Here is a 27,838-nt window from a genome sequence, read left to right as displayed (position 1 = left end):
GAGGCTTGCTCCTTGGAAGGAAAGTTATGACCAACCTGATAGCACATTCAAAAGCTTTCATTACTTTGCCAACAAAAGTCCGTCTAGTCAAGGCTATGGTTTTTCCAGTGGTCATGTATGGATGTGAGAGTTGGACTGTGAAGAAAGCTGAGCACCGAAGAATTGATGCTTTTGAACTGTGGTGTTGGAGAAGACTCTTGAGAGTCCCTTGGACTGCAAGGAGATCCAACCAGTCCATTCTAAATGAGATCAGTCCTGGGTGTTCATTGAAAAGACTGATGCTAAAGCTGAAACTCCAATAATTTGGCCACCTCATGCGAAGAGTTGACTCATTGGAAAAGACCCTGATGCTGGGAGGGATTGGGGGCAGGAGGAGAAGGGGACAACAGAGGATGAGATGGCTGGATGGCATCACCAACTCTATGGACATGAGTTTGGGTAAACTCCAGGAGTTGGTGATGGACAGGGAGGCTTGGCGTGCTGCAGTTCATGGGGTCACAAAGAGTCGGACACGACTGAGCGACTGAACTGAACAGAACTGAATGCTTTTGCAGAAAAACATTTATTATTAAAATCAATCTAAAAAATACAAAATACACATAGATTTTTCTTAAGATAAAAAAGAATACAAATTCTAAGAAATCACAACTGCCTCCAGAAGGCCCTCCTTGGTGTGGAGACCCTCTTATGGCCATTAGGGTGGCTAAAGATAAGATCTGAGACACCCTGACATTCTTGGTGGATTTAACTCTCGCGTCAACTCTGTGAGGTAGAGAGGATCACACCTACAGATGAGAAAACAAGCCCAGTGAAGGTGTGTAATGTGCTCAAGGCCACACAGCTCGGGAGCAGCAGAATCAGAGGTCAAACCAAGTTCTGGATCCAGGTCCAATTTCTTTCTGCAACAGCATGAGTGGTCGATAAATGAAGTATGGGGGGAAATAAAGCTGAAATAGGCTGGTGAAATAAAAGCCTTGAAAGCCAGGTTGAAATAAAGGTTGCAAGCCAAAAAGAACGTCCATGGCCCACTAGGGTTAGATCCAAGAGGTAAGAAGAAGTAAGGCAATATGGCCCCAGGAGATCTAGTCATTCTCATGCTGGCTTCTTTGGGGCCACTCTGATCCCTGAGACTGGGCATGACCTGTACTGAGCAATGGCATTGTTCTCAGGGTAATAGTAGGAACCATGCCTCTTTTTCTGTTTGTTTTCTATTTAGTGTTGTTGTGCTAGGCACAGAGCCCTCAGAATCACTGACCAGCCCCCTTCTGGAAACGAATGCTAGAGAAAGGGTGTCAGCCATCTGTAACTTCTCCCAAGGTGCCCTTGCCATGCAGAGGATATATCCTGTAGTCGATGCAATGGGAGAGATCAGTGTTACTGGTTCTGAAAGGAAATCAATGCAGAGTAAGAACTGCTGGGGGCCGTTGCAATTTTCTAGATCTATTACTTTCCATTTGGACGTTGGCAAGACAAAACATTGTGTTGCTATGAAAATCAAGGAGATTTATGTTCTTTTCATTGTAGGAAAACAACAACTCCATAAAGGACCCCCAAATGGCAACTTAAGGGCTTCCTAGGTGACTCAGTGGTAAAGACTCTGCCTGCTAATACAAGAGACACAGGAGACTTGGGTTCGATCCCTGGGTCACGAAGATCCCCTGGAGGAGGAAATGGCAAACCACTCCAGTATTCTTGCCTAGGAAATCCCATGAACAGAGGCGCCTGGTGGGCTACAGTCCATGGGGTCGCAAAGAGTAGGACATGACCAAGCAACTGAACACAAAGGTATGCAAATGGTAACTGGTGGAAATAAAAGGTACAGAGTTATCTGTGGCTTGCGATAAGTGGAAACTGCTCCTTTGCCTAGGAGATGGTGGTTACATTTTGCAGCTGAATAGTACTGTCTTTCTTCCTTTCCTTTTCTTTCTTTAGAATGCATTGAGAGAGTTTATTGAGAAACCAGTCAACATCCTGGAGATCCTCAGGCCACCTCAAGTACTGCCGTTTCTGGACGAACCCTCTGATGGACTGATGCTTCATCAGATGGAACTGGGACAGGGACCCCACCACCACCATGATGAGGGCGCCACTGAGGTCAGCTAAGCACCTGCTCTGGGCATAACTGAAGGCTTCGAGGCACCACCCGTCTCTAAGGAAGTGTCTGCTCACGAGACAGACAGTCTTTCTGCTGCTCCACACGGCATCCTGGATGTTGGCAATGTGGTTTTCCCCAGGCATAAAGTCTCTTTCTTCAAAGCACAGGTTAAATCTGTTTTGGCTGTTGTACTGGACATCCAGGTGTTTGAGCAAAGCATTCTGCACCCATTCAAAGTCTTTGCTACTGAAGCACAAATAGGCATCGTATTTGTACATATCTGATTCTCTTCCCTTGATGGGGTCCTTGAACAGCAGACTCTGGGCTTTCTTATAACAGATGAACCAAAACCCCCTGAACTTAGTAACCGTGAGGGTGATCACGAGGAACACAGTCAAGGTGACAGTGACCAAGATGAAAAGGGAAAACTTTAGGGACTCTAAAACTTCTTCTTCTTCACAACTTTCTGTGGAAAGACTGTAAATGGAAACCCCAGCCAGAGAGTTTGGGTACATGCAGTACATGTCTGCTGGAGATCCAGCTATTGTGATATTGGTTTGATTGAGCCAATGGATAAAAGCACTAAGTTCACACTCACAGATGAAATTGTTATGAGTTATGTCTATGGCACTCAGTGATGCAAATAAATCAGGATCAGGAGAGAGGAGCTGGTTTCCAGATATATCCAGGATCTCTAAGTTAGCAGGTAAGTCGCCAGGAAAAAGAACAGTCAGCCTGTTGTCTTTGAGGCTGAGTCCCCTCAGTGCAGTCAGATGATGAAATACTCCTGGTGGAAGGAAATTCAGGTAGTTTTTATTTAGATAGAGGAGTTGGAGATGAGAAAGCCCCTTAAAAATATCCCAACATGACCCAGTTTCCCAGGCAAGTTGCAACATATTTTCTCCAAGGTAAAGCTTTTCTAGGCTGGAATTCTCTGAAGGGGCATGGTTTTGGTGACAAAAGGAAAAGCGATTTTGATTTAAAATGAGAATCTGGAGATGAGGTACCTGGAGAAGGAAGTAGAGATCATTCAGATTTTCTAGCCTATTCTCTGATAATTGGATGAAATTGGCTGTAAGTGGGATATTTGGCAAAGTCATCAGCTTATTGCCACTTAAGAAGATATTAGGAATGCTTGGAAGAAAATAAATTGTTTTAAGAGCATTATCCCGGAGGTCCAAGGTATTTAATTTCCCCAGGAATTTGAATGTTTTGTCCTGAATGATCCCAATGTGATTCTTCTGCAGGTCAATATAGGCCACCTTAGGTAGTCCATCGAAATCATAATTATATAATTCCCCAAGAAGGTTATATGATATATTGAGAACTTGGAGGTTGTCGAGTCCATAAAACGCATTCCTCGAAATACTGTTTATCTTGTTGTAGGCGAGGTTTAGTTCCTTCAGCTCCTGGAGTGTCTCAAAGACTCGGAAGTTCAGGGAGAAGATATACCCATGTGAAATGTCCAGCTGTATCATCGAGCTCCTGGCCAGCCCAGCAAAGGTGTGGTAGTCAGGATCCTTCAGGTTGGAGAAGCCAAATGAAGAACCCATAATGTGATGAGTAAGAACCAAAGAGAAAATCTGGCTCCCATTGATGGCATTGCTGAAGTTTCTCATGATGTCCACCCCCCAGCCATTGCCAGAAACATCTAGGGTTTCCAGGACCATGTTTCTGAATGGGTTCAGACACTTCTTCCAGTCCACTGAGACCCTGCTGTACAGGTGGTTATCAGCAAGGCTTAAGAAGGAGAGTGTTTTCCCTTGGAGGGGTTTGAACTCCTGCTCACATACAATAGGTATTTGGTTGAGGGAAAAATCAATGGACTTCAAGGAATTCAGTTCCCGGAATGAGGGATGAAGGTAAAGACTTTGAATTTTATTTTTGGATAGGTCCAAGTGAGTCAAAGATGCCAAATTTCTGAAATAACCATCTTTTAATACAGCATCGGAGAGACCACAGAAAAACAGTCGAAGTTCAGTGAGGTGGGGCAGTCCCTGAAAAGCATCTGGATGCAAGAAGTCTATCTGACTTCCACCCAGGTCTAGGATCCTGAGATTGGGCAGGTTTCGGAAGGCTTCTCTGTAAATGGTCAAGGGGGTAAACTGAGTTCCCAGCTCCAGCAGCTGCAACTGCTCCAGGAAGGGGAAGGATGCGGTTGTGACTGTCCTGATATAGTTGAAGCTGAGCAGGAGGCTCTTGGTGGTGTTGGGGACCTGGGGCACTTGGGTGAGGTTGCAGGAAAGATAGATGGCTCTCCAACCATCGAAGAAGCAGGAAGAAATTCCAAGTGCAGGACTGGTCAGGAGTACAACTCCTAAGAGAAGGTCAAGGCAGTCTCCCATGATCCTATGGAGAAGAAGGGAGAGTAAAGACACAGACATCTAAGCTCAAGGCACTGAGCAACAGCCTTGAGGATGCTTAGGGCCTGGGGGACCCCTTTGTGATGTAGTTGCTTCTTAGACCCTGTGTTCCTCTGGGTCCATGGCCATGCCTATTGGCAGATACTGTGTGGTGCAGACAGAGCTTTTCTCTCTTTTTATCTATTATGTTGCTTTTTTTTTTACATAGCAAGCATGGTTGTAAATACTTCAGAAATACTTTATTTAATCTTTGTGATAACTCAGCATTCATTCATAAGGTTGTGAATTCATTCATTCAAGATTTGCTGATGGAAGTTGGGGAAAACATTAGGAAGAGATATATTTGAACTTCACCCCAGCCAGGGACCCCATTCCTATCCCAAGGCAGCCTCTGCTGAGGACTAGAAAATAAATCCACTGATTTTTCTTTCCCCTCTAATCTGCCAAAGATACTAAGTCATCTCTATTTATCCATCCTCACTTCCTACACAGTATAGCTCATCATGTAAAAATTGGGTACACCATTTTTCAGTTTAATAAGGATGCACTAAGCACCAACAGCATGCCTGGCACTTGTGTGACCATGTGAGCATACAAATAAACAAAAACCAAACCCCTTACCTAGTCCAACAGGTAAATTCACTGTCTGTCTGTGTTGAGCATTTGCTTGTACAGAGCGGCAAAAGGCGCCGAATGAAGGTGTCCGCTTATGTTCTCAGTGCTGTGCTAGGAGCTGTGAGGGTACAGAGGGTGCACGAGGGCCCCTAGAGAGCTTCACCTCTACCCACCAGCATGGCACCTCCAGCTGGTGCCTGCCAAGTACTCAACTTGAGCTACGTGTAGTATCAGAAGGCCTCTGCTGGAAGGTAAGGAAGGAGCTACATGGTTCAGAGGGCAGAGTGAGGGGGAGAGTAAAGAAAGAAACAAGAAGAGGGCTCTGGTTTATGAAAACATCCCTGGTTCAGTTTCCATATCTGGGTAGACAGCATGAAGAGGCCATGGCACCAGAGGAGGCGCTGGCCCTGGATCACCTGCAGGCTCTGAAGAGGCTTTGTTGTATTGGGGGTGATTTGTGGTAGGGTTTCCACAGCACCTTTGAGGCTCTGACACACAATTTACAGCTGATCAGAAGGAGACATCAACTCCTGAGTTGACCCAAAGTATCAAAAGCAGGCCACGTTAACAGTAAGCCAGCAAGACTTCCCTAGTGGTCCAGTGGTTAAGAATCTGCCTGCCAGGGCAGGAGACATGGGTTTCATCCCTGGTCTGGGAAGATCCCACATGCCGTGGGGCAACTAAGCCCCTGTGCCACAACTACTGAACCCACATGCAGCAACAAAGATCCAAGGCAGCCAAAAATAAATAAATTCATTAAATTAAAAGAAAAGAGTTGGGGGGCATGGTATACTCATGTATACCATGAGATGAAAAATAACCATTGCCATTTCACATTTGAAATTAAACAATTTCCAGTTGGTAGTAATTAAATATAACCTACTATTAAAAATAACCCCCAAACCAGGCACTTGAGAATCATAGGAAAGAACTTGGTGAGAATGTTTATCGAGGCTCTTAATTTCTCTGCCATTCCCACCCATGGGCTCAGGGTAACAACAGCTGAGTCACCTTTGTTCTCTGAAATGTCACCCCCAATGTTAGCAAGTCATGTCAGTTTTACCTCCCAAGTCTACTCTGTTCAAGCTCCCATCTCTTGAGAGTTCTCACTGATCTCTCTCATTTCCAGTCTTACCCTCTGTTTCCCAAACAGCAGCCAGGGTGTTCTTTCAGAAACATAACCCAGAAGATACCACGCCTCCGCACAGACCCCCTTCCTCCTCCTCCCACTGCTCTGGGAATAAAATCCTGCAAAGACTTCCTTCATCTGGTTCTTGCCTGTCTCTGCCACACCCTCCTCCTCAATAACTTACTCAGTTAATTTTTGCTGAGCATCTGTGTCTGGCACTGTTTTAGTGGTGAACACAATAGACCAAGCCTCTCTCCAAAAATGCACGTTTGCAACATAAACCAAATTTTGTACCTGAGTTCAGAGGGTTCACTGTTCTCCTGAAGGCTACCCCTTTCAATCTCATGAGGAAAACCCTTGGTTTACATATACCCACCACCAGGTTTTACGTTCTAGAACAGGGCTTGGGAAACTTTTTCTGTAAAGGGCCAAATGGTGAATATTTTAGGCTTTGCAGTCCAAATACCGTAGTTTGTTAACCTCTGTTTTAGAAGAAAAGAGAATGGAGACTTTGATTTCACCAATGAGGATTTTAAGTGACTGTAAGATAAATGTGTTCTGATACTGAACTGATATTTGCAGGAAAGAACTAGCTTGGCCCCCAAGCTGCTGACAGTTTTGTGGCTGTTGCTTTATTCAAACATCAGAATGAATTCTCGTCTTATGTAACCTGACAGGAAAATCCTTGCAGAGACATGGGAGTGAGAACGCCAGTTCAGAATAACAGAGTTAAGATGTCTAGTTTCAATCCTGTTTCTTCATGGACCACTCAGGGCTGGCCTCCAAATGTTGACACTGTACTAGGCAGCTTGACCTTGAATTCATGGTAACAACAAGTGAAAGAAAAGTCCCAAACAACACATGTTCAATACACTCAATTTTCAAGTCTATCACAGGGAAGCTAAAATTAAACAGCAAGATAGGCCAGTTGAACAAACAGATATTAAAGAAAATCATTTGGGTTCATGTCATGCTACGAAGACATACTACAGACCTATTTTCTTATGAAATACAGCAAAGTGTGAAATAGCTACATCTTCGTCTCTGAAGCAGACTTCTACAGGTCAGGTGGCAGGACACATGAGTACAGGAGCCAGGTGACCTGGTGAGCCAACAGGAGTCTGGAGGGGTTATTCATGAAGACAGAAGCTAGGAAGAGGGACCATCCCAGGAAGGGGTGTCCTGGAATGAGAACCAGGATCCAAAATGGGTCGAATACGAATGAATGAATATGAATGAATGAATGAATGAAATACGAATGAATGCCCTCTATGAGGGCAAATCTAGTTTCAAGGTGGGAACCAGGCCATAGAATTGTTTCAGACCAAATGTCAGAAAGATGAGCTTCCAGAGTGAAGGCAGGCTGTGAGACAGGGTGGGCAGCAGGTGTGGACTTAGGGAACCCAAGAAAAAAAGATCAAGTGACCTAAAAGTCCAGACCCTAAGTGGGTTGAAGCCAAAGGGAGCAAGAGGGATGACAGTGTGTTGGGGTAAAGCCTGGAAGAAGCCTGTGCCAGACAGGGCTCATTGCTTCTTGATCCCAGAGCAGCTGGTTGCTGGCAGCAGCTGCCGACCCCGCAGAGGAGGGCGCCCTCCAGGGGTGTCTGGAGTGAGTTCTCAGTGGCAGCAGATAGAGCAGCCTGGCAGTGAGCTCCTAAACTATTAGTAAAAAGATGGTGAGAATCGACGCGTACGGACACTGTTAGTTCCGCCATCAGGCGATATACTCAGTCCTTCCTAAAAATCGCTCCGCTATGCAAAATCACACAATAAAACCACAGGACTTCTGGGGGAAAAGAGGGCCGCACACAGCACGCAAAGCCTTCATCAGCAGCACCTAAAAAACCTAATGAAAATGGTAGCACCATTTTATACATGTATGTGGATAAGAAATATGCGCACACACACTGCAAGATATATCCCTTTCCTTGGAAAAGGCCTGAGGGGTGCTGCGCGGGAGCTACTGTGAGGTGCTGGGAGGAGGGGGCTATTTGGTATCGGGAAGTGGAACACCAGTTGGGGATGGGTGTCCGCTCAAAGCACACACGGAGTGTGAAGGTCGCTGGCAGGTTTCTGAGATCTTTTCCCTCGTCACATGTAGTTTGGTTCGGCTGGGTCGTTTTCTCCATGAAAGCTTAAGAAACGGCACATCAGCAAATGCAAATTTCACGTTCACTAATAAATTCATGCTGTTCCCTAATATATGAATGATCTTCCCTAATACAGCAATACTGTTCCTTAATGTGTCAGTCGTGTTGGAACAAAGTTGTTATTTCACAGCAAGCATTATAACAGAACACCCAGTTCTCCTTCAAGGCTAACAGTTCAAATTAAGAGTAGGACAAAAGGAGATTCCATATATGAGCTATCCTCTGCACCTGTGTGGCAGAGTCTGGAGAACTCGTGGGACTGGCTCAGGAATCAGCTCTGGGGACCAGTGCAGACTCAGGTGCCAAAGGGCTCAGAACCTTGGGCAGAGAGTGTCACCTCCAGCAGCCTCGGCAGGTTCCTGTCTCAATGAGAGACTGAATGAGAGACGGCCTCAACTCTGGTGACATATGAGAACCACCTGAAGAGCTTTGAGCACTGAAGCTCAGGCTTCCCATAGACCAGTTAAAAGAGACTCTCAGGGGTGTGTACTCTTAACAAGTAACTGGATTTTGTACACACCCAAATTTTAGAATCACTGGTATAAACCCATGGTTCTCTAACTTAGCCATACATCGGAACCACTGGGGGAGTTAAAATAAAATACAGGAACTGGATCCCATCTATGGGTGATTTGGTTGGTCTAGGGTGTGGCTAGGGCATCCTGAGTTGTCAAATCTCTCCTGATGATTCCAGTTTTAGAAGGTAGGCTCACATGGCTGCAAGTTTGACGGTACCTTAGAACTGGTACAGGTATTTGCACACCACACTCATAACTGCATTATGCACAACAGCCAACAGGTAGGAATGCCCCAAATGTCCACTGATAGATGCAAAGATAATGTGGTACATCCATAAAACGGAATATTATTAGAAACAGAGGAAAAAGCTGGCACACGCTTCAACAACATGTGTAAACCTTAAAGATACTCTGCATGAAATAAGTGAATCACAAAAGACACATACTATTTGATTCCACTTATATGAGGGACTTAGATTAGTCAAATTCAGAGAGACAAAAAGTGAATAGACGTTTCCAGGTGTTGGAGGGAGGGGTGGGGAATTATGGTTTTGTAGGTTCAGAGTTTCCGTTTGCGATGATGAGAAATTTCTGGAAATGAATGCTCAGTCATGTACGACTCTGTGATCCCATGGACTGTAGCCCACCAGGCTCCTCTCTCCATGGGATTCTCCAGGCAAGAATACTAGAGTGGGTTGCCATTCCCTTCTCCAGGGGATCTTCCCGAAACAGGGATTGAACCTGGGTCTCCTGAATTGCAGGCAGATTCTTTACTGTTTGAGCCACCATCTACAGTATGAATGTCCTTAATGTCAAGTATGGGCTTCCCTGGTGGCTAAGCAGTAAAGAAGCTGCCTGCAATGTAAGAGCTGCAGGAGAGGCGGTTTTAATCCCTGCATCAGGAAGCGGCATGGCAACCCGCTCCAGTATTCTTGCCTGGAGAATCCATGGACAGAGGAGCCTAATTTGCTACAAGAGTCAGACATGACTGAAGTGACTTAGCATGCATGTACAATGTCAAGTATATTTGACCACAATCAGAAAATAAAATTAAAGAGAAAAAAGTAATACCACCTCTCCTAGAGTCTGACTCCTGGAGATTCAGCTGGATAGGTCTCATGGAGCTGGGGAAGAGCATTTTATCACCATATGCCAGATACTTTGAGGAGAGTGGTCCTCAGGCCACACACTCTGAGAAACCCTGGTCTAAAGGACCCCCTCCAAGTCAGAAACCCCATGCTTTTCTTAGAGGAAGAGAGCTGGAAAGAAATTCAGAGGGCTGTTGAGAATTGGGGTTTTATTACTGAGGCTCACTGTGTCCAGGGCTCTGAGGGGTAACAGGAGCAGCTCGATCAATGCAGGCCTCAATACTCCTGCCAAACACTGTTAATTAAGATAATGAGACCAGAGGGAGAAGGGTCGCAGCCCTTTTCTCTGAGTTGAATTCATTTAGCTTTAATCCCAGCTGTCAGCAGAGCGGGTTCCCTTTCTTGACTTAATTGCCTGCCTAGCAGAGCCGCTGGCCTGGGCGTGGGTGAGTTACCAGCCTTGGTGTCTCTGCGGGAAGCAGGGAAGCCTATCCAGGGGCGTCTCTGCTCCCCGGGCACCACACTTGGCTGGCAAATCCTGCTGGCCCAGGCCAGGACTGCTCCTGTGCTAATTTAATACTTGGTTCTTAACAAATAATATTCATAATGGGCTGTTTGGCTGCACCTGGGATTCCGAGCTTGGCCGCAAGGCTGGAGAGAGGACGTTTCTCCTGGCAGGTGATGGCCCACATCTGGCAGGAGGCCGGAGCACCGGGCATGGAGAACCAATCGCTGCCTGAGCAAAACAGTTAATTCATTTCCAAATGGGTGCTGGGGAGGGTTTCTCCTGGGTTCACAGAACAATAAACATCCTGGACCAAGTCCACATGGGGAGACATTCAAGTTCAGCCTCGGGAAAAGGCTCAAGGCCAGTGGACACGGTGATCTTCCCAGGGCAAACGTGCTCTCCAGATGCAGGACACAGCATCACGTCATTGGAACAAGCCAGCAAATGAGCACTCTGAAGCTAGCAGTGTCGCCAGGGCCGTGGTCCTTCCAGACCAGTGTTCTGCCTCTGACAGCAGTTCCAATAAAACGCATGGTGACTGCTTCGCTGTGAACCTCAGCGTTTGCTCCCCAGATACAAATCCAGCTTTCGCACAAACCACCATAATTTCGAGGCTCTTCCCGAGTGACCTTTTTTTCACTCAACACCACCTCTTCTCGTGGTGACCAGCTGCTGTATTGAGAATCTGTGCTCATCCTGGAGTCACTCCTCCCAGGCCCAGGCCCGGGCTCTGTGCTGGTCACTGCGGGATGTTGGGGGTCCTCTGCCTGCCAAGGTCTCATGGTCTGTAGAGACTCTAGAGCAGTGATGCCCAAGAGGTGTCCTCGCACCAGCAACATCAGTGCTACCTGGCCCCCCTCCCCTACCTCCTGAATCAGAAGCTCTGGGGCATGGCCTGGCATGCTGCTCTATCAAGCCCTCTGGGTGGTTCTGATGCACATTCACATCTGAGAACCACTGGACTTGAGTCTGGAGGGAGGAAAGAAGTATATCCTAATAACTACAATACCACAGAGTGGATACCTCATGCCCACAGAGCTCTGAGCTTCCTCCCTTTCTGCATCCTCCCAAGTCTCTGTGTGCTCAGTTGCTTTAGTCGTGTCTGACTCTTTGCAACCCTATGGACTGTAGCAGTTCAGGCTCCTCTGTCCATGGGATTCTCCAGGCGAGAATACTGGAGTGGGTTGCCATGCCCTCCTCTAGGGGATCTTCCCAACCCAACCCAATCGAACCGGCATCTCCTGCACTGCAGACGGATTCTTTACCCACTGAGCTACCTGAGAAGGTACCATTATACACATGAGAAAACTAAGGCCCAGAGAAGTTAAGTAGCTTACTTAGGGCCACACAGCTCTGACTCCCCTCTAAACGCAGTGACTCCGGTGTGGCTGTCAGTGTGGGAGGAATGCTGCAGCCCACCTCTGGGTCTTCATCTGCGGCTCTGTGGTCACTTCCCCTTGGTCACAAAGGGATGGGCTCCTGGGGGAAGGTGAACCTCTCAGCCGTTCACCCCCTTCAGCTCCAAGTGAAGGTCCACCTCACCCCACAGTCACTCCTTCCCGAGATGACCCCTTTGAAAATGCTAAGTTCTCACCCGTGCACTCAGCATGACCCTCCCCCTTCCAGGTCTCCTGGGCCCTTCCTTCCACTAGGCTGACTCTCTGATGGCCTCCTGATCCTTCTCAAACCTTCTCTGCTCTTCAAATGCATCTGCCCTTTCCACCTCCCCATCATTCTACACCCCATGGACCTTCTCTTCAGACCCTCTGCCAATACCTTCAACCCAGATGCCTCCTTGCTCTTCTCTCCAGTCTGTCTACACCGGCTGCCTGCCCGCTGCATGCCTACACCCGGTGGCTATAGTTCTGTTGGGAGGAACCACACTGGTGCTCACACAAATACGCAGAATCCAACCGTGCGGTCACCCCTCTCCTACCCCCAGGGGTAATTGCAAACCTCTGCTGGTTTCCCCGCCCATCCTGGCTGGCCTCGGCCCTCTCAGAAGCCGCTGAAACCTTGCTTCCTATTTCCAGGAGAAAAAGTCCCGGCTCCCTTTGTTTTTGTAAACTATTTTCTTTCTAAAAAATTATTTATTTATTTATGGCTGCACTGGGTCTTCACTGCGGCACACAGGCGTTCTCTAGTTGCGGCGAGTGGGGCTACTGTTTGTCGTGGGGCACAGGCTTCTCTCTGCAGTGGCTTCTCTTGCTGCGGAGCACGGGCTCTAGGGCACACAGGCTTCAGTAGCTGTGGTGCATGGGCTTAGCTGCTCCACAGCATGTGGGATCTGCCCGGATCAGGGATCAAACCCGTGCCTCCTGCATTGGCAGGAGGATTCTTATCTACTGAGCCACCAGGGGAGTCCAGAAAGGCCTGGCTTTTGACCTGGCATATGCTGCAGCCACCCGTTGACTCCCTGTGTCCCCCAGCAAGGCCCACCAGGGGGCTCAAGGCCCGTCCTGGTGGGAACACCATGCGAAGCCACTGGGAGCTGGGCTTTGGCGTGCAGAGAGCGTGGTGGGTCCGAAGCAGAGCCCGCTTAGGCTGGTGCAGCCACAGAGGGAGGCTCGCTTGTGCATACCTGGGGCAAAAGGTGCACCACTGGCAGGCCCTGGCAGTTCATTCATGCAAACAAAAAGGAAAGTGTGCTCCCCACTCACCCTTTTCCTCAGACCCATTACACGCCTGAGCAGAGACAGTCAGCAGCAGCTTCCATGGGCATCATGGATTAACACAGCAGGGCAAAGCCTGGTAACTGATGACTGTTCTCCAAAGAGGGAGCAGAAAATCAGTGCAGTGGGTCTCTATGCGCTGGTGTGCCCTCAGAGAATGGTTTACTGACTTGCTGGCACCTGGTGGTCTCCTTAGGGTCTGTTTGCATCTCTCTGTCGCATGATGCCTTGATACAAAGCTGGTCTCGTACATCTAGCCCAGCAAGAAACTTCCCTTTCATGTGTCATGGGGTGGCAGGGGAGATCACGAGAGACTCAGTCAAATGCCTTGCTGCATTCCCAGGGCTGCTGGAAGCTGGTAATGCTGTCAGGATGGAAATGAGCTGAGTCTGATACAACTTGCTGGTCTAGAACCTACGCATACCTGCAGGGGTTCCCGCCACCTTTCCTCAGAGCTGCAGACCTGAGACCAGATCTCTTCTAGGAGACTGTCCACATCAGCTGCCAGGCTCACGATACACCTTGTGCGCGTGCTCAGTCGTGTCTGACTCTGGGACCCCATGGGCTGTAGCCCGCCAGGCTCCTCTGTCCGTGGGATTATCCTGGCAAGAATACTGGAGGGGGTTGCCATTTCCTCCTCCAAGAGATCTTCCCCACTCAGGAATTGAACCTGTGTCTCCTGCATTGGCAGGCAGATTCTTTACTACTGAGCCACCTGGGAAGCCCTTAAGCTCACTGGTTTGTAGCTTATTTTGTAAATATCTGCTGAATGAATCAATTTGTCACATCCTGCCTCTGGGTCCTGCTCTGTCTTCATGACCTGCAGGGCCAGCTACCAGGGCGATGAGGGCAAGTCTGTGCTCTGGGTTCCTTGGATGGGCTGGTCCAGATGGGGGGAACCTGGGGCCCTTTGGAGCAGCCCCATCTCATCTGCTCTCTCCCATCCTACCTGGGAGTGGTTATCTGTGCTTACAATAGCCTCTGAGAGGGAGCATGCCCCTCCTTCTTCTTCCACATCTGGACATAGCTTGAAATATCCTCTTGGGCATCTGTAGCATTTCCTCCACATTCAGAGCACTTGGGGCTGTAGCCTTTCTGACTCATCAAACACTGTGCTCTATTCATCTTTGGTTGTGGATCCTTATTTCCATCTTCAGTACATACGAAACTCTAAAGAGGTGGGTAAAGTCAGATCAGCTTCCTTAATCCCCCACTGAAAGAAGCCTCAAGTACATCAGTGCAGATGGTGGCTAGTCCTGTGACGTTCATGTCAGGACACCACCACCAGCATCAATTCCCCTTACTTCCAGCTGTTTGGGTTGCTGCTGCCTCCTGTCCAGGCTGCTGCAGTGACTGACCCCCTACCCACACCCACAGCAAGTCTTACCCCCAAACCTGCATCTCTCACTCAGCTACACAAGGGAGCTTGTAGGAGGCACGGCTCTGACCAGAAAACTTCTGGTTCCTCCTGACCACAATGATCCAACCCTTCAGGGGGCAAGACTCCACATGGACTCTAATCTATTCCTGAAATGGCTGATTAGAGGGGTCCCTTAGTGCCTGAACCCTTTCATTGGCCAGAGGGGGAAACTCCAGACAATCTACCTTCTGGCTTTTCTAGTCTGGCCTGGGCTCCGCAGATAACTCGCCTTCTCCTAGTGTGGCCTCCATCCAGCTTCTCTGCTTCTACTGATCCTGGGCATGGGGTGCTTGTCCCCATCTCATCTGTTTACCCAACCCCAACTCACCCCACACAGGCTACCCCTGAGGCCAACTCTTCCATGAAACGGTTCTCATATTCCCACAAGTGCTTTATCTCCTGCCCTGGTTCTGTGGACATGTCCACGATGGCATTTTCATCACCACATTCCTCCTCCAGCCTGCCCATCTCCTGAGGGCAAGGACCAGTTTTGCTCAAGTAGTACCCCCGAGGCACACAGCACAACTGAAGCATCCGGTGAGCTGTTTCCCATTCATATTCTGAAGGAGGGCGATTTTCATCAGGAGTACTTACCTCCAGTCCCAGCACAAGGGGCTTCTGATGTGTTCTTATTCTAGAGATATGAGGTCCCTGATTGTTTAAAGGCTTTAGTTCCTAAGACTCTGCCAACCTCCTCGCAGAGAAGATGGTGGTCAGTGTTTTTCTGGTGAATTAGGAGAAAGAGTTTTTGCTTTCCTAAGGGAGAACAGGAAAGCTAATTAGGAGGGAGAAGCAGCGAACATTATGGAGATGGTTTTCTATGCCACACAGCGATTTTTATCTGTGGGGAAATTTAAAACGTTGAGTGTGTCCCTGATTAAGTGGAATTGGAAAAGATCAAAACCCTTTTGTAAACTGAGGCATGTGGAACATCAGAGCTGAAGGGACCTGGAGAAATCTCAGGTCCACCTCTGGGTCAAGGAGTCGGGTGGGGAGGCTCTCTCCCTTGTCACTCTGTGGAGGGAACTCCATGCTTTCACAATCCACTCCATCTTTATTGTCATGGTGGTCGGGAGGAAATGACCCAGCTGTCCCCTTCAAGACAATTCTGAGGTCATTTTCCAGGGGCTCACACAAAGGATGGGAATAGTCCATCATCTACCCCACAGTGAGCAGAGAGCTTGCAGGTTTCTAGGGAAAGAGCTCAGTTTGCCATCAGAGTTTGACGTTTCTAAGCAGTACAACTAGGTAAATTATGGCTGATCTAGGAGATGTTGGGCAGTTATTGAGTCTCAGATTTAGGATGAGATAGGTCCTGAAAGTTAAGGACGCCATACAGTTCTTTTCACTGTTTTATAGATGAGTAAACTGTGGCTCGGAGGTTGAGTATGTGCTTAAGGTCACATAACCATCGCACTGCAGAGCTAGGATTTGAATCCAGCTGTAAACTTGTCATTTTGATCTTCAAAAAATAAAAATTGTGGACACTGCAAAAGAGATACAGAGCCTCCAAAGATGATTTGCATATGAATCACCCAGAGATCTTGCTGAAGTGCAGATTCTGACTCAAGCTGGTCTGGGGGAGGACCTGAGATTCTGCATTTCTAACAAGCCTCCAGGTAATACTGATAATGCTAGTTCAGTGATCATGAGCGCTAAGAGCTCTATTATGGCCCTCACTGCTCACTACTCAGGCCGCCTCAAACCCCCCGGGGATGATGTATGAACAGGATGTTGCATGATCACTTTGGAGAAGCAAGCACCATACATTCACTCCCAATTCTTCTCAGTCCTGAAGACTGAAACATCGGATGTTTGCTTGAGGAGGGTTATTTGACGTTTCAGAGGGAAGGGAGCTGGGCAGGTCACATCATTTTACTTGGAGCTGAGGAAACGACTTAGCAACTAAGCAACAACAACCAGAAAACAGGAAAGCTTGGGTACCATTTCTCTGGCTCCAGCACAGGTGCCTCTCCTGGATACCAGTAGGGGGCGCACAAAGGGCGGAGACCGAGGCAGGAGCCCTCCGAGGGCCTCCGGAAAGTCTGGGCTGAGGAATGTGGAGGCCACAATGGCTCTGAACTGAGCCCTGCGGAGAAGTTCCTATTGCTTGCTTAAGCTTAGAGAGCATGCAAACGCTCCTGGCAGGCTGGCCATTCCTGGAGCATAGGGAGAGGAGGCTGCGACTGAATTTCAAAATAGAAGTGTGATGTATTTTCTTTCCTAGCACGTACCTTAGAAGGAATTATCCACCCTCAACCCCACCCCCACATCCTTTGAGGTTCTGAATCTGTTGGGCAGTATACACAATTTTGATTTGCGGGGAAAGGTCAAAATGACAACTAAGTGTGTAGCTGGATTCAAATCCTAACTCCACAATTTAATGGATGTGTGACCTCGAGGAAGTGCTTAGCCTCTCTGAGCACCAACTTAATCATCTATACAATGGCAACAATAACAGTTTCTCCTTCCCCAGGGAAGCATATTCAGCGGCTTCTGAGGAGACTCTAGTGCCCGAACGGAGAACCCGTTATTGATGCATAATCCTCTAATATTTCTTGCTTCTTTAGTAGACAGACATCATTTATCCAACTGCACCTCACCAAAAATGTATTCCTTTTGGAAACCACTCAAGGGAAACAGGGAGAGAAGGAAACAGAATTTCTCAGTACACTGGCGTGATTTGGTGTTTCTCTTTTCTGCACTCATGGGAAATTAATGTAAAAGCTTTCCTTATAGTCTTTACTATCTCCAGGTGGTAGTCCCTACAAACCATCCAGAGGCATGGAGACAGGATGAAAACCAAAATGGCTCAGGTACGAAACGGCTTCTCTTCTGTCTGCTCATTATAAACTCTTTGGCACCCAGTTTTAAAGCACCTGACTGCAAGAAATAATTCCATCTGAGCAGTTATTAAAACCTAATAACTAGCATGACACATCTAAAAATCCTTGGGAAAAGACAGCTCACCAAGGCATTGACTTCCCTGGTGGCTCAGACGGTAAAGAGTCTGCCTTCAATACAGGAGACTCGGGTTCAATCCTTGGGTCAGGAAGATCCCCTGTAGAAGGGAATGGCAACCCACTCATTGTTGCCTGGAGAATTCCACAGAGTAGCCTGGCGGGCTATAGTCCAGGGGGTTGCAAAGAGTCTGACACTTAACAGTTACTGACTTAGTTGCCTGTCTTCCTCAGGCAGCACAACATTCTCAATTAGAAAATTAACATATAAGACTGACAGTCTCCCTGAATGCAACTCAGCTAAACTGAGTGTTCATGGGCAAAATAAACTGCCAAGAAAGATAGGCAGCTGCAAGGTCAGGAGCCTGAGCAGAGGGCAAGCTGGGAAATCTGATACTGCATCCCCTGAAAGTAATGACACAGACAATCCACTAAGTGCAGCAAAAATCATTTGGATTGTGATGTAAATTGGAAGCAGTTGGGGAGAGGCATGGTGAAGAGAAACCTTATTAAACTATGATCCCTTAGACACAGAGGATGCAAATGTGAGGAGAGAGGACAAAACACTTCAGAACTGTCCGGGGAGGGATCTGCAGGCTGTGCTGGGTTAACAAAAGCATCATGAGAAACCTTCCCGGGCTGGTAGAATCATGCCTGCTCTGCAGCTGAATCAAGCCTGGGCAGAGATAAGGGAAGGGAGAGGGAGGGAGTTGGGCCAGGCAGAGGGGTCCCCCATCTCTGGGCCTGCCAGGTGCAGAGGAGGAAGGATGATTTCACTGGTGGTGCCCCAAGACGGGAGCAGGACAGGCAGGGCTGGGAAACACACCCCTGTTATAAGGACACATTCTTGCCATGTGCCCGGCATCCAGGGGCGAGGTCCGTGGAGTGTGGAAGCAGCCTGGACCAGCTACCCAAGGTGGGCTGTGTTCCCTGCTGAATGAGGGTGGAGTCAGCAAGAAACTGGGCTCCTCTGCCCTGTGGGTGATTCTTTAAAAGATGCATGAGATCACTGGGCTGGGATCACTGAGCAAGAGCTCTGGGCTGGGAGAGGGGAAAGCTGGTTTCTAGCTCTGCTTTGGCCATCACCTGGGTATCCTTGACAAATTTAACTTTCCTTGTCCTGTTTTTGTATGTGTTTGATGGGCAGTTTGAACTAGAAGCATTTTCATAGCCTGGAAACCTTCAAATTATCTAATGAGATTTGCTGAGTGTCATGAGAGCCATCACAGACCAGGACACAATCACCTCCCCTACTTTTTGGCAAATTTTTGAATCTATTATAGACAATCTTAAAAATATCTATGGAAAATAATGGTCTTGTGAAAGTCACTCAGTCGTGTCCAACTCTTTGCAACCCCATAGACTATACAGTCCATGGAATTCTCCAGGCCAGAATACAGGAGTGGGTGGCCTTTCCCACCTCCAGGGGATCTTCCCAACCCAGGGATCTAACCCAGGTCTCCCACATTGCAGATGGAATCTTTACGAGCTGAGCCACAAGGGGTGTACCAATAAAATGGATAAATAAAATGGATTTACATATATCTGGGTGCATCCCAGGTGGTGCTAGTGGTAAAGACCCCACCTACCAAAGCAGAAGATAAGACATATGAGCTGTGGGTTCGATTCCTGGGTTGGGAAGATCTCCTGGAGAAGGCATGGCAACCCACTCCAGTATTCTTGCCTGGAGAACCCCATGGACAGAGGAGCCTGGCGGGCTACACTCCATGGGGTCTCAGAGTTGGACACGACTGTAGTGACTTAGCAGGCACACACGTATATCCTGGCCTCAAATAGCAACTTTTTCCTACCTAGAAATTTACTCTCAGAGGGGACAGCTCCTGTGGCTAGATCATCTTTTAAGAGTAGAAAACTTTCCCCCCTCCATGTATTTCCACCTTCCTCTGCCCACTTCCATCCTCTACAATCTCCTGACATCACTGCCCCAGGCTAGTTATATAACTCAGGAGTAACTTGCAGAATCTTCTGGCTTTCATTTCCAAAACAGGGACTTAGGTCCAGGACACAGAGGCTTTTCCAGGAGGTCTTGAGAGGAGTGAAGTTGGAGGGGCAAAGCAAGGAGGTCTGGAAGAAACAGGAAAGGAAGAGAGGTCTGGGGGTCCTGGGAGGACAGGACTTTGGCAAGCCCCTAGGGTCTGGCTGGTCAGTCCAAAAGTAGCAGAGACCACCAGGGAGGCGGGGTCAGCAGCCTTCTCAGTGGTAACCTGAGTGGATCAGAATGGTGAGCAGGATCCCCCGCAACCCCACCCCGAGCTCTCAGCACTGCATAAGATCCAGAAATCGTGACACCACCCTGGGGTGTTTTCTATTCTTGCCAGCCTGGTGAGACAAAGACTGCAAACTAATATCAAGTTGATTGCTACAAAATAAAAGGCGGGGCAGTATTTCTTGCACAACTGAGCATGTTACTGATTCATACTCGCAAACCTTGTGTGTGTTGAGAAAGAAAATAAAGTTAGCCTTGGAATACTCTAGAACCAGTTAAGTCTCTGACCATGAACCTCAGAACACAGAAACTTAGGGCTGAAAGTGGTTTTCCATCTTGCCTTCATTATGAAAAGTGAAAGTGAAGTCGCTTAGTCATGTTCTACTCTTTGTGACCCCATGGACTGTAACCTATCAGGCTCCTCCGACCATCAAGTTTTCCAGGCAGGGATGCTGGAGAAGGAAATGCCATTTCCTTCTCCAGGGGATCTTCCTGACCCAAGGATCGAACCTAGGTCTCCTCCACTGCAGGCAGATGCTTTACCATCTGAGCCACTAGGGAAGCCCAAAATGGTCCACATCCAGGTTCCTGTTGATGTATGGCAGAAACCAACACGATATTGTAAAGCACTTGAAAGTGAAAGTCACTCAGTCATGTCCGACTCTTTGCAACCCCATGGACTATATAGTCCATGGAATTCTCCAGGCCAAAATACTGGAGTAGCTAGCCTTTCCTTTCTCTAGGGGATCTTCCCAACCCAGGAATTGAACCCAGGTCTCCCATATTGCAGGTGGATTTATTATGGCCTTCATTATGGCCACCTTCAAATGCTGGCTCAGTTGCCCTGTCTACAGAATAGAGTGGTTATGAGGATTCAATGAGATGACACATGTAGGTCATATTTCTGGGCTCCTGGCAGTGTCCTGCACATGGTAGATATTTATTGATGATTAAATTATTTATGACTAGAAAAGCTAGTCTAACCCACAATGAAGAGATAGATAGATAAATGGGTTTGGTGACCTTGGATAAGTCACGCTGTCAGCAGCACCACGATTAAGAATTCCGCAATAAAGCTGGAATCACAGACATCCATCTACAGCAAAGCATGAGCTGCTCACCCTGAATTAATGTAGTGGTTTGAGTACTCTTGCCTGGAGAATCCCATGGATGGAGGAGACTGGTGGGCTACAGTCCATGGGGTCACCAAGAGTCGGACACGACTGAGCGACTTCACTTTCTTTTCACTTTAAGTACACAGACCCTGAAGCCAGACACACCCAGTTGGAACCCTGCTCCCCCCTCACCACTGTGTCATTGGGTGAGCTCCCTGGGCCTCATTTTTGTCATCAGAAAAATAAGAATAATAACAAGACCTATTTTACAGGGACACAGAACAGTGTCTGCTGCTGCTGCTGCTAAGTCGCTTCAGTCGTGTCCGACTCTGTGCGACCCCATGACTGTGTCTGGCTCAGAGTAAATGCTGTTTGTGTGTCTGCTATTATTACTGGTGTCATGAATTTGTGCACAGTCAAGGAGAAAACATCTGGCCCGCACCATTATGAAGCAAAGTCAAGTTTGGGGCACTGGAGATGAGTTTACCATGCGTCAGGGAGGTGAGGACCAACTGCTTCCAGGTTGCAACATCACCTCCTTGGATTCGGCAGTACCATGGCTTGGGAGCTTACCCCAAATGAGAGTTCCCTGGGGCAACTGTTGGGGAGCAAGGTTAAATGAAACACAACCAATGTGAGCCGGGCAATTCATCCATATTCCTTAGCATACATGGGCTCTTCCCTCCTGCAGGGAACTGTGGTTAGATCTCTTACAAAACAAACAAAACTATCCTCTCTTGACATGACCACTCCCCACTTCCTGCTGAGAAAAAAATCTATCCTTTTGCCATGGCCAAATTCCACAGATGTGAGGTCTGAAGACTCCGCCCAATGTTTCCACTGCCCATTAATCAGCCTCTTTTGACCCCATGAGATCTGGCTTTCCTATGGGAGTGACACTCTCAAAGCTCGCCTCCTTCTCATCTGTTTTTGTTTGAATCGCTGTTCTTTTTGGCACAGACAGCTTTGGCCACGCATCTCTTCTTGAACTATCTCCTCCCTTGGCTTCTTTGATTTTCTTTTCTCTTTCTGTTTTCTACCCGTTCCTCTCTCCCACCACCACCCCCAGAATATAGGTTCTCCCCAAGACCTCAGCTTAGCTTCTTCCTGCAGTGGTTTCATTGGCTTTCACAAGCTGGACCGTCCTCTCTGAGCTCCTGTCACCTCCCTCTAACCCTGACCACATCTGCACTCAAGTGCACTTTTCTGCTGATTAAAGGACATCCCCACTTGCGCATCCTGCAATAACTTTAGATGCAAGGTGACTTAACAGTATTTTGGATTTTGAAAATCCTCCAGAAAATAGAAACATTTTTGCATGGCACTCAGAGTCATGGAGTGGACCTTCCCTGAGTCCAATTCCCCCTGCCTCGCGGGATTATATGCCAACCTTCTGTTTTCCTTCTTCATATTGCTCATCACCAAGTCTTACTTTTTTCCTTTCAAACATCTCTCATGTTGTCCTTGCTTTTACAATTCCAACCAATGGAAATGGCATGAACAGGCATTGGATGGATGGTTCAGCTTTCTATCCAATGCCTGTTTATTGGGCACTCTCTCCCAAGAAAGTTGTTAGCTGAGAGGGCTTCATCAAGGATAAACCCAGCCCAAGTGACCTGGGAGCTAAGGGTCAGGAGCAGGAGGCACCCACAAGAGGGCATGATGCTGTGAGAGGATGTGCTGGCAGGCAGTGAGGCCCAGAGGAGGACATGCAAACCCAGCTTGAGGGACCTCTACACTCAGGGGATCCAGACGCTGAGTGCTATGGATGGGGAAGGGTAAGCTCTCAACAGCAGTGGGCCTTCCTGGCAGAGGCTGTCAAACGGCAGAGTCAAGGGAGACAGGGAGCCCGGGCCTGAGTCTGCTGTGATCCAACTGGTTCATAAGATTGAAGTGTAAGTTCAGGGTGTGAACTGGTGGGAAGGGAGGCTGGAGAGGACACCCTGGGGCCAGATCAAGAAGGACGTTGCAGTCTGTTCAGAGGCAGTGGTGGTGGTTTAGTCACTAAGTTGTGTCCGACTCTTGTGATTGCATGTGGTAGCCCACCAGGCTCCTCTGTCCATGGGGATTCTCCAGGCAAGAATACTGGAGTGAGTTGTCATTCCCTTCTCCAGGGGATCTTCCCAGGGCTGCTAAGGGCTTTAAGTACTGCCACTGAATTAAATCCAAATTCCTCCACCAAGCTTATCCAGTCTTTAAATTCCCAATAATAGCACTTAACCCACAAGTAAGTGAGGTGCTTCCTGGTGCCCACCTATGGCTGAATTTCAATCAGGAATCATTTACTGAGTGCTGTCTGCTATGTCCCAGACACTGAGTGGACTGCTAGATGAGCAAGACACAGCCCAGCCTCAGCTGGTGGGGCAAAACCCCTCAAGCCAACTGCGCAACACAGAGTGTATAGGCTTCAGTAGGTGTTTGGTCAGGGGGCAGTGGAGGGGAAGGAGGAGCCCTCCAACTCTGCCTGAAGACCAGGGGAGCGGCCAGCCAGGGAAGTCTTCCTTGGGAAAGGTGCTATTTGAGATGCTATTTATGCTTCCTAAAAACCAGAGGATTCCGGGGACTTCCCTGATGGGAAATGTTTGTGTGTGTGTGTTTGTATACATGAAAAGAATATACAAATGGAGAAGAGGGACTAGCCTGGTGGTTCAGTGGTTAAGACTCTGAGCATCCAATGCAAAGGATGAGAGTTTGATCCCTGGTTGGGGAAATAAGATCCCACGTGCCATGCTGTGGCCAAAGAAAAGAGCCAAAAATATGCTCCCCACCTCCAAACAAAACACAGAGGATTCCCCAAAAGAGAGAATCCTGGGCACAGGACAGCAAGTGCAAGGAAAGAGAGGCATACAGAAGAGGCCTGGTCAGAATGGCATGAGGTCAGTGTGGCAGAGGGCGCCTGACAGTGGCAGGAGGCGGAGCCGGGAAGGAAGGCAGAGAATATGGGCTGCGTGGGGAAGGGGAGAGAGAGTGCCTTTGCTTATTCTGAGCTTCAGGGGCTTTTCCCCCTTTGCCTTGCCTGGTGCCTGACCATTGTTTCTAAATGCAGCTGAAGACTAAGCAGCTCCCAGAGCCTCTCTGCCTTTTCCAGACCACACGGGCTATCTTCTTTGAACCAGCAGACCATGCCACACAATTTCACTTGATTGCTCTCTGTTACACAGGTGCTGGTTTCTCTCCTCCCCTGAACCTCGAAGCCTCTAAAGGGCAGGAATGTTCCCTCAACCAACCTGAGTTGGTCCCATAGAGCCGAGCACACTGTAAGTCATAGCCCCCATGTCGGGGAAGGCACTGCAAAAACAGAACTGGGAATTCCCAAAGCTTGTGACCTGGCTGAAGATTTCCATCTGCTTTCTGCATTCTTTCCCACAAAACAAAAAGGGAAACAAAGATAGTGGATTCAGTCATTTCACATTTCAGTGTTTTCTTGCTCTCCGAGTCTGTGAGCAGGAATAGACAAACAGGACTATTTTGATTTCAGCACTCAGAAACCCAAACTTCCGGAGACAGGGAAATAAACAAAGAAAGCTCTGGGATACAACTTCTCGGAAGCCTTGCCTCCTTAAAAACAAACACCCAAAGCTGGCAGGGATGGCTCTGCATTCAAACCACAGACTCTAAAAGATTTTCGATCTACTCAGAGCTCTAATACCCAAGGGAATGGATGATTCTGCTCAGTCATTTAGAATAGGAGCACCAGAAGGGTGATATGCAGGGGTGTGGTCAGAGGGATTGTTAAAATACACTCAGTAACTAGCGTTGGCCTGGTTCCCTCCTCTGGGAACCCTCTGGAATGTCCCCACAATCCCACAAGTCGGGGATCAGCATTGAGCCCCACAGACCTTCTCCCAGGTTCCTCTTCCAAGGTTTCCTTTCTGATGGGCTGTGCCATCCCCAGGTCGGGAGGGAGGGACGCGGATGCAGGGCACAGCGGGACGCTGCTGGCCACTGCCTTCTGTCCACAAGCACAAGGATGAAGTGAGTCTGAGAGTCTAGGAGTCCTTGGACAGATTGGTCAATACTCAGCCTGGCTGAGTAAATGCAGGCAGAAGTGATCGAATGACACACACTTGGCCAGGGCCTGGCTGCTCCCCGAGGCAGCTCTCCATCAGTGTGTGATCACTATCAGCCTCTTCCAGGCACTGAGCAAGAGGGCAGCATCCCAGACCACCTGACGACACCATATGCGCTGGGTCATCGTCCAGCAAGAGCACCTATCTGAAGGACACTGGGATTACCTGCTTGCTTCTGGGTCCAGGTGCTGGACAGGTGTTCAAAACACGGCCTCAACGGACTTGCTGGGACAACACCCCTCACCCCATGACAATCCACTATCCCCATCTTCACCCCTTAAAAAAATATCATTCCATCTGTGGTTTCACAGGAGTGTTGCCACTATGCTCTTATCTTCACAAGCAGATTTTTCATTTTAAACTATTTACCTCAGAGTCTTTGCCAGGCTGCTCTACCTGGTGTTATGGGGGTGGAGATGTGGGGGTTCAAGGCCTTTTGTTGAGCAGCTCAGTAACTTTCTGGTATTTCCAGTGGTCCTGCTGAAGGTGGCTATTTCCCTTTTCTAAGGAAGATAGTGAAGCCACCTGCCCTTCTCAGGGTGGGGACGAAAGTGAAAAGGATAAAGTCTGATAGCTGTTCAAAGGTGGAGGTGCAAGTGACTTCCTCACAGCCAAAGTTTCCAGAGTCCCGCTGGCAAGGTATCCACGTGCTCCCCCTTTCTCCCTTCCCCCAGGGATGCCCCTCGAGAAGCCAAGAGCGAGGTCCAGGGAATGGGTCCAGGGAATGGGCGCCCGGGGCGCAAGAGGGGAGCTGTAAACTACCCAGGACACCTCTGCCGGTGGAAGAGGCGCCCGGTGGTCACAGGTGGCTGGCTCCCCGCCCCTCTGGGGGCCCCGGGCCCCCGCCCCGTCCCTACCGGGGGCCAGCAGCCCTGACCTGCCCTCGTCTGCTGCAGAGCTCTCACCTCCGGGGAAGTCTGCCCACGCCTCGCACACCTCGGCTCGCTCCTCGCAGTCGCAGAAGCTGAGCCCCACGCGGGGGCCGGAAGACCTCGCCGGCCCCGCCCCCGGGCAGGCCCCGCCCACCAGGCCGGCCCCGCCCCCTCAGCCCAGGTAACCTTTTTGTTCTTTCTGGCTAGCGGCGGTCCTGCTCGAATCTTGAGGCTCCTCTGCTGCTGCGGGGACGGGCGAAAGTGTCCGTTTGACGAGGAAGAATATAGCGGACCCAAGGACTTGGGGGGTCGGGAGGGAGGGACGCGGATGCTGGGTGCATGGGGCGCCCTGGATCCAGGGAGAGGGGCCGCCTATAAGGGGCGGGGGGGGGGGGGCGGGCGTCCAGGGCTGGGAGACCCGCAGAGCTGCCACCTCTGTAGACTCCCAGAATGTCCCTCGAGATCCCCCAGGGGAGCTTTCGCTTCCCTTTCTCTTCCCATCGCACAGGGGAGGAGCTCAGGCCCGAGGAACTGGAGAAGTGGTTCGAAGACACAGTCAGAAGCTGGCAAGACCATGCCCTCTGACTCCGGCTGCAGTGCTCCTTCTATGGAGCCAAACCTCGGGCTAAAAGCGGAACATTTTGATACATTTCAGCCAGCAAGTGCCAGCTGGGAGCTGGCGTGATTTGAGGAAGGAAGCCCGGGGTTGTCTGAAGAGCCCAGGAGAAGACAGACCCTTTCTGTCCTGTGAGAGCAGTGATCCTTATCTCTTCTTTACCCCCACCTCCTCTGGGGCTAGAGTTTGAAGGAAAAGAAGGGACCTGTCAGAAATAAGAACCGGCTCCCCAGAGGCCTGTGCAACCAAACGGTTAAGGAGAGGTGCTGATCAGAAAGTGGTGGAGTGGCTGTCTGGGAGGAAACCCAGTTGGGGGGCAGACGTGGCCCTGTCTTGAGCAGGACTGGGGTTGGGGGAGCGTGAGGGTGGATGCACAAACTGCGCGGGTTGTTGAGTCTCAAACCCCCACTAATGAGGGGAGCTCGGGTGTAATCAGAACAGCTGACTCCCACTCACCGGGGAACTGGGTGATTGGATGGGTAAGGTGTGAAAGATCCGTGTAAAACCCTGGCACTTAATTACAGCGCAAGGATCTCTTCGTAGAGTCTTCCCGGCTCCCGTCCTTGACTGGCAGCCTGAAGTGTGAGTGACAGGTTGTCTCAAGTAGGTCTGAAGGGCCGCTGTGCAGAGCGATGGAGCCGCCTTCCTGCTCAACCCTAACCCCCAGTGGCGAACCCCCAGTGGCGGAGCTTCGGAGAGAGAGGCGCGCTCACACTCTGGCTGCCAGGAATGGGTGGGAGCTGCGGTCTGCAAAAGCTTCTAGTGAGGGCTGAGAGCTGGGAGCCCCAGCGGCCAAACCTGATCGGAAACAGAGCCTTGCTGGTGGTGGGGGTCAGTCTTTTTTTTTTTTTTTGATCGTGGAACCGAGAGCACATTCAAGAGCTTGGTTCACAGCACATTTACCCTGCTTTGTCCTGGTGGAACTGCAAAGCCAGCGGGGGGCCTTGCAAATCTCAGGAGCAAGGGTGCTGGGGATAGGTAGGGGAGGAGGGAGAATGTTCCAGGCTGTGAGGTCTCCCCAGGGACAATGAAGCTCTCTCCCCAGGCTGGCACCTGGCTTGGATACTGTTTCCATCCACCTGGCTTCAGGGGACTCATGTCAAGCCTGAAAGGAACCTTAGGTCCTGTCTACCTGACTGTGTCTTTCGACGGATGGGGTCATTTGAGGGAGATGACAACTTTCACCTGAATGGACAGGACAGCTTAGGATCTTCTCACATGTGTCCTTTGAAGGCCATCTCTCCCCAGTCTGGCAGGGGAAGGGGAGGTGATCAAAGTCTTTGCTGATTTAATCAGGACTGTGAAGAGGGCTGAGTGCCGAAGAATTGATGCTTTTGAACTGTGGTGTTGAAGACTCTTGAGAGTCCCTTGGACTGCAAGGAGATCCAACCAGTCCATTCTGAAAGAGATCAGCCCTGGG

The 27,838-nt window shown here is 49.2% G+C and overlaps 1 protein-coding gene across 4 annotated transcripts; it reads right to left on the bottom strand.

The window, feature by feature from the left end:
* Positions 1-543: 543 nt before the first annotated feature.
* TLR5 (toll like receptor 5) lies at positions 544-26,930 on the bottom strand. 4 transcript variants are annotated; one of them, XM_006057252.4, is made up of 3 exons: positions 25,836-25,953; positions 15,153-15,314; positions 544-4,444 (listed from the first exon to the last, which is right to left on the bottom strand). In XM_006057252.4, exon 3 carries the CDS (start codon positions 4,438-4,440, stop codon positions 1,864-1,866), a length of 2,577 nt encoding a protein of 858 aa, XP_006057314.1. In that variant the 5' UTR covers positions 4,441-4,444; positions 15,153-15,314; positions 25,836-25,953; the 3' UTR covers positions 544-1,863.
* Positions 26,931-27,838: the final 908 nt, after the last annotated feature.

This window comes from Bubalus bubalis, chromosome 5 (genome assembly GCF_019923935.1).
Source record: "Bubalus bubalis isolate 160015118507 breed Murrah chromosome 5, NDDB_SH_1, whole genome shotgun sequence".
Classification (NCBI taxonomy): domain Eukaryota; kingdom Metazoa; phylum Chordata; class Mammalia; order Artiodactyla; family Bovidae; genus Bubalus; species Bubalus bubalis.
This window is presented reverse-complemented; position numbering and strand designations above follow the sequence as displayed.

What these genes read in the sequence shown, in the direction of transcription:
- TLR5 (XM_025285183.3), bottom strand. Translation starts at nt 4,440, where the DNA reads ATGGGAGACTGCCTTGACCTTCTCTTAGGAGTTGTACTCCTGACCAGT.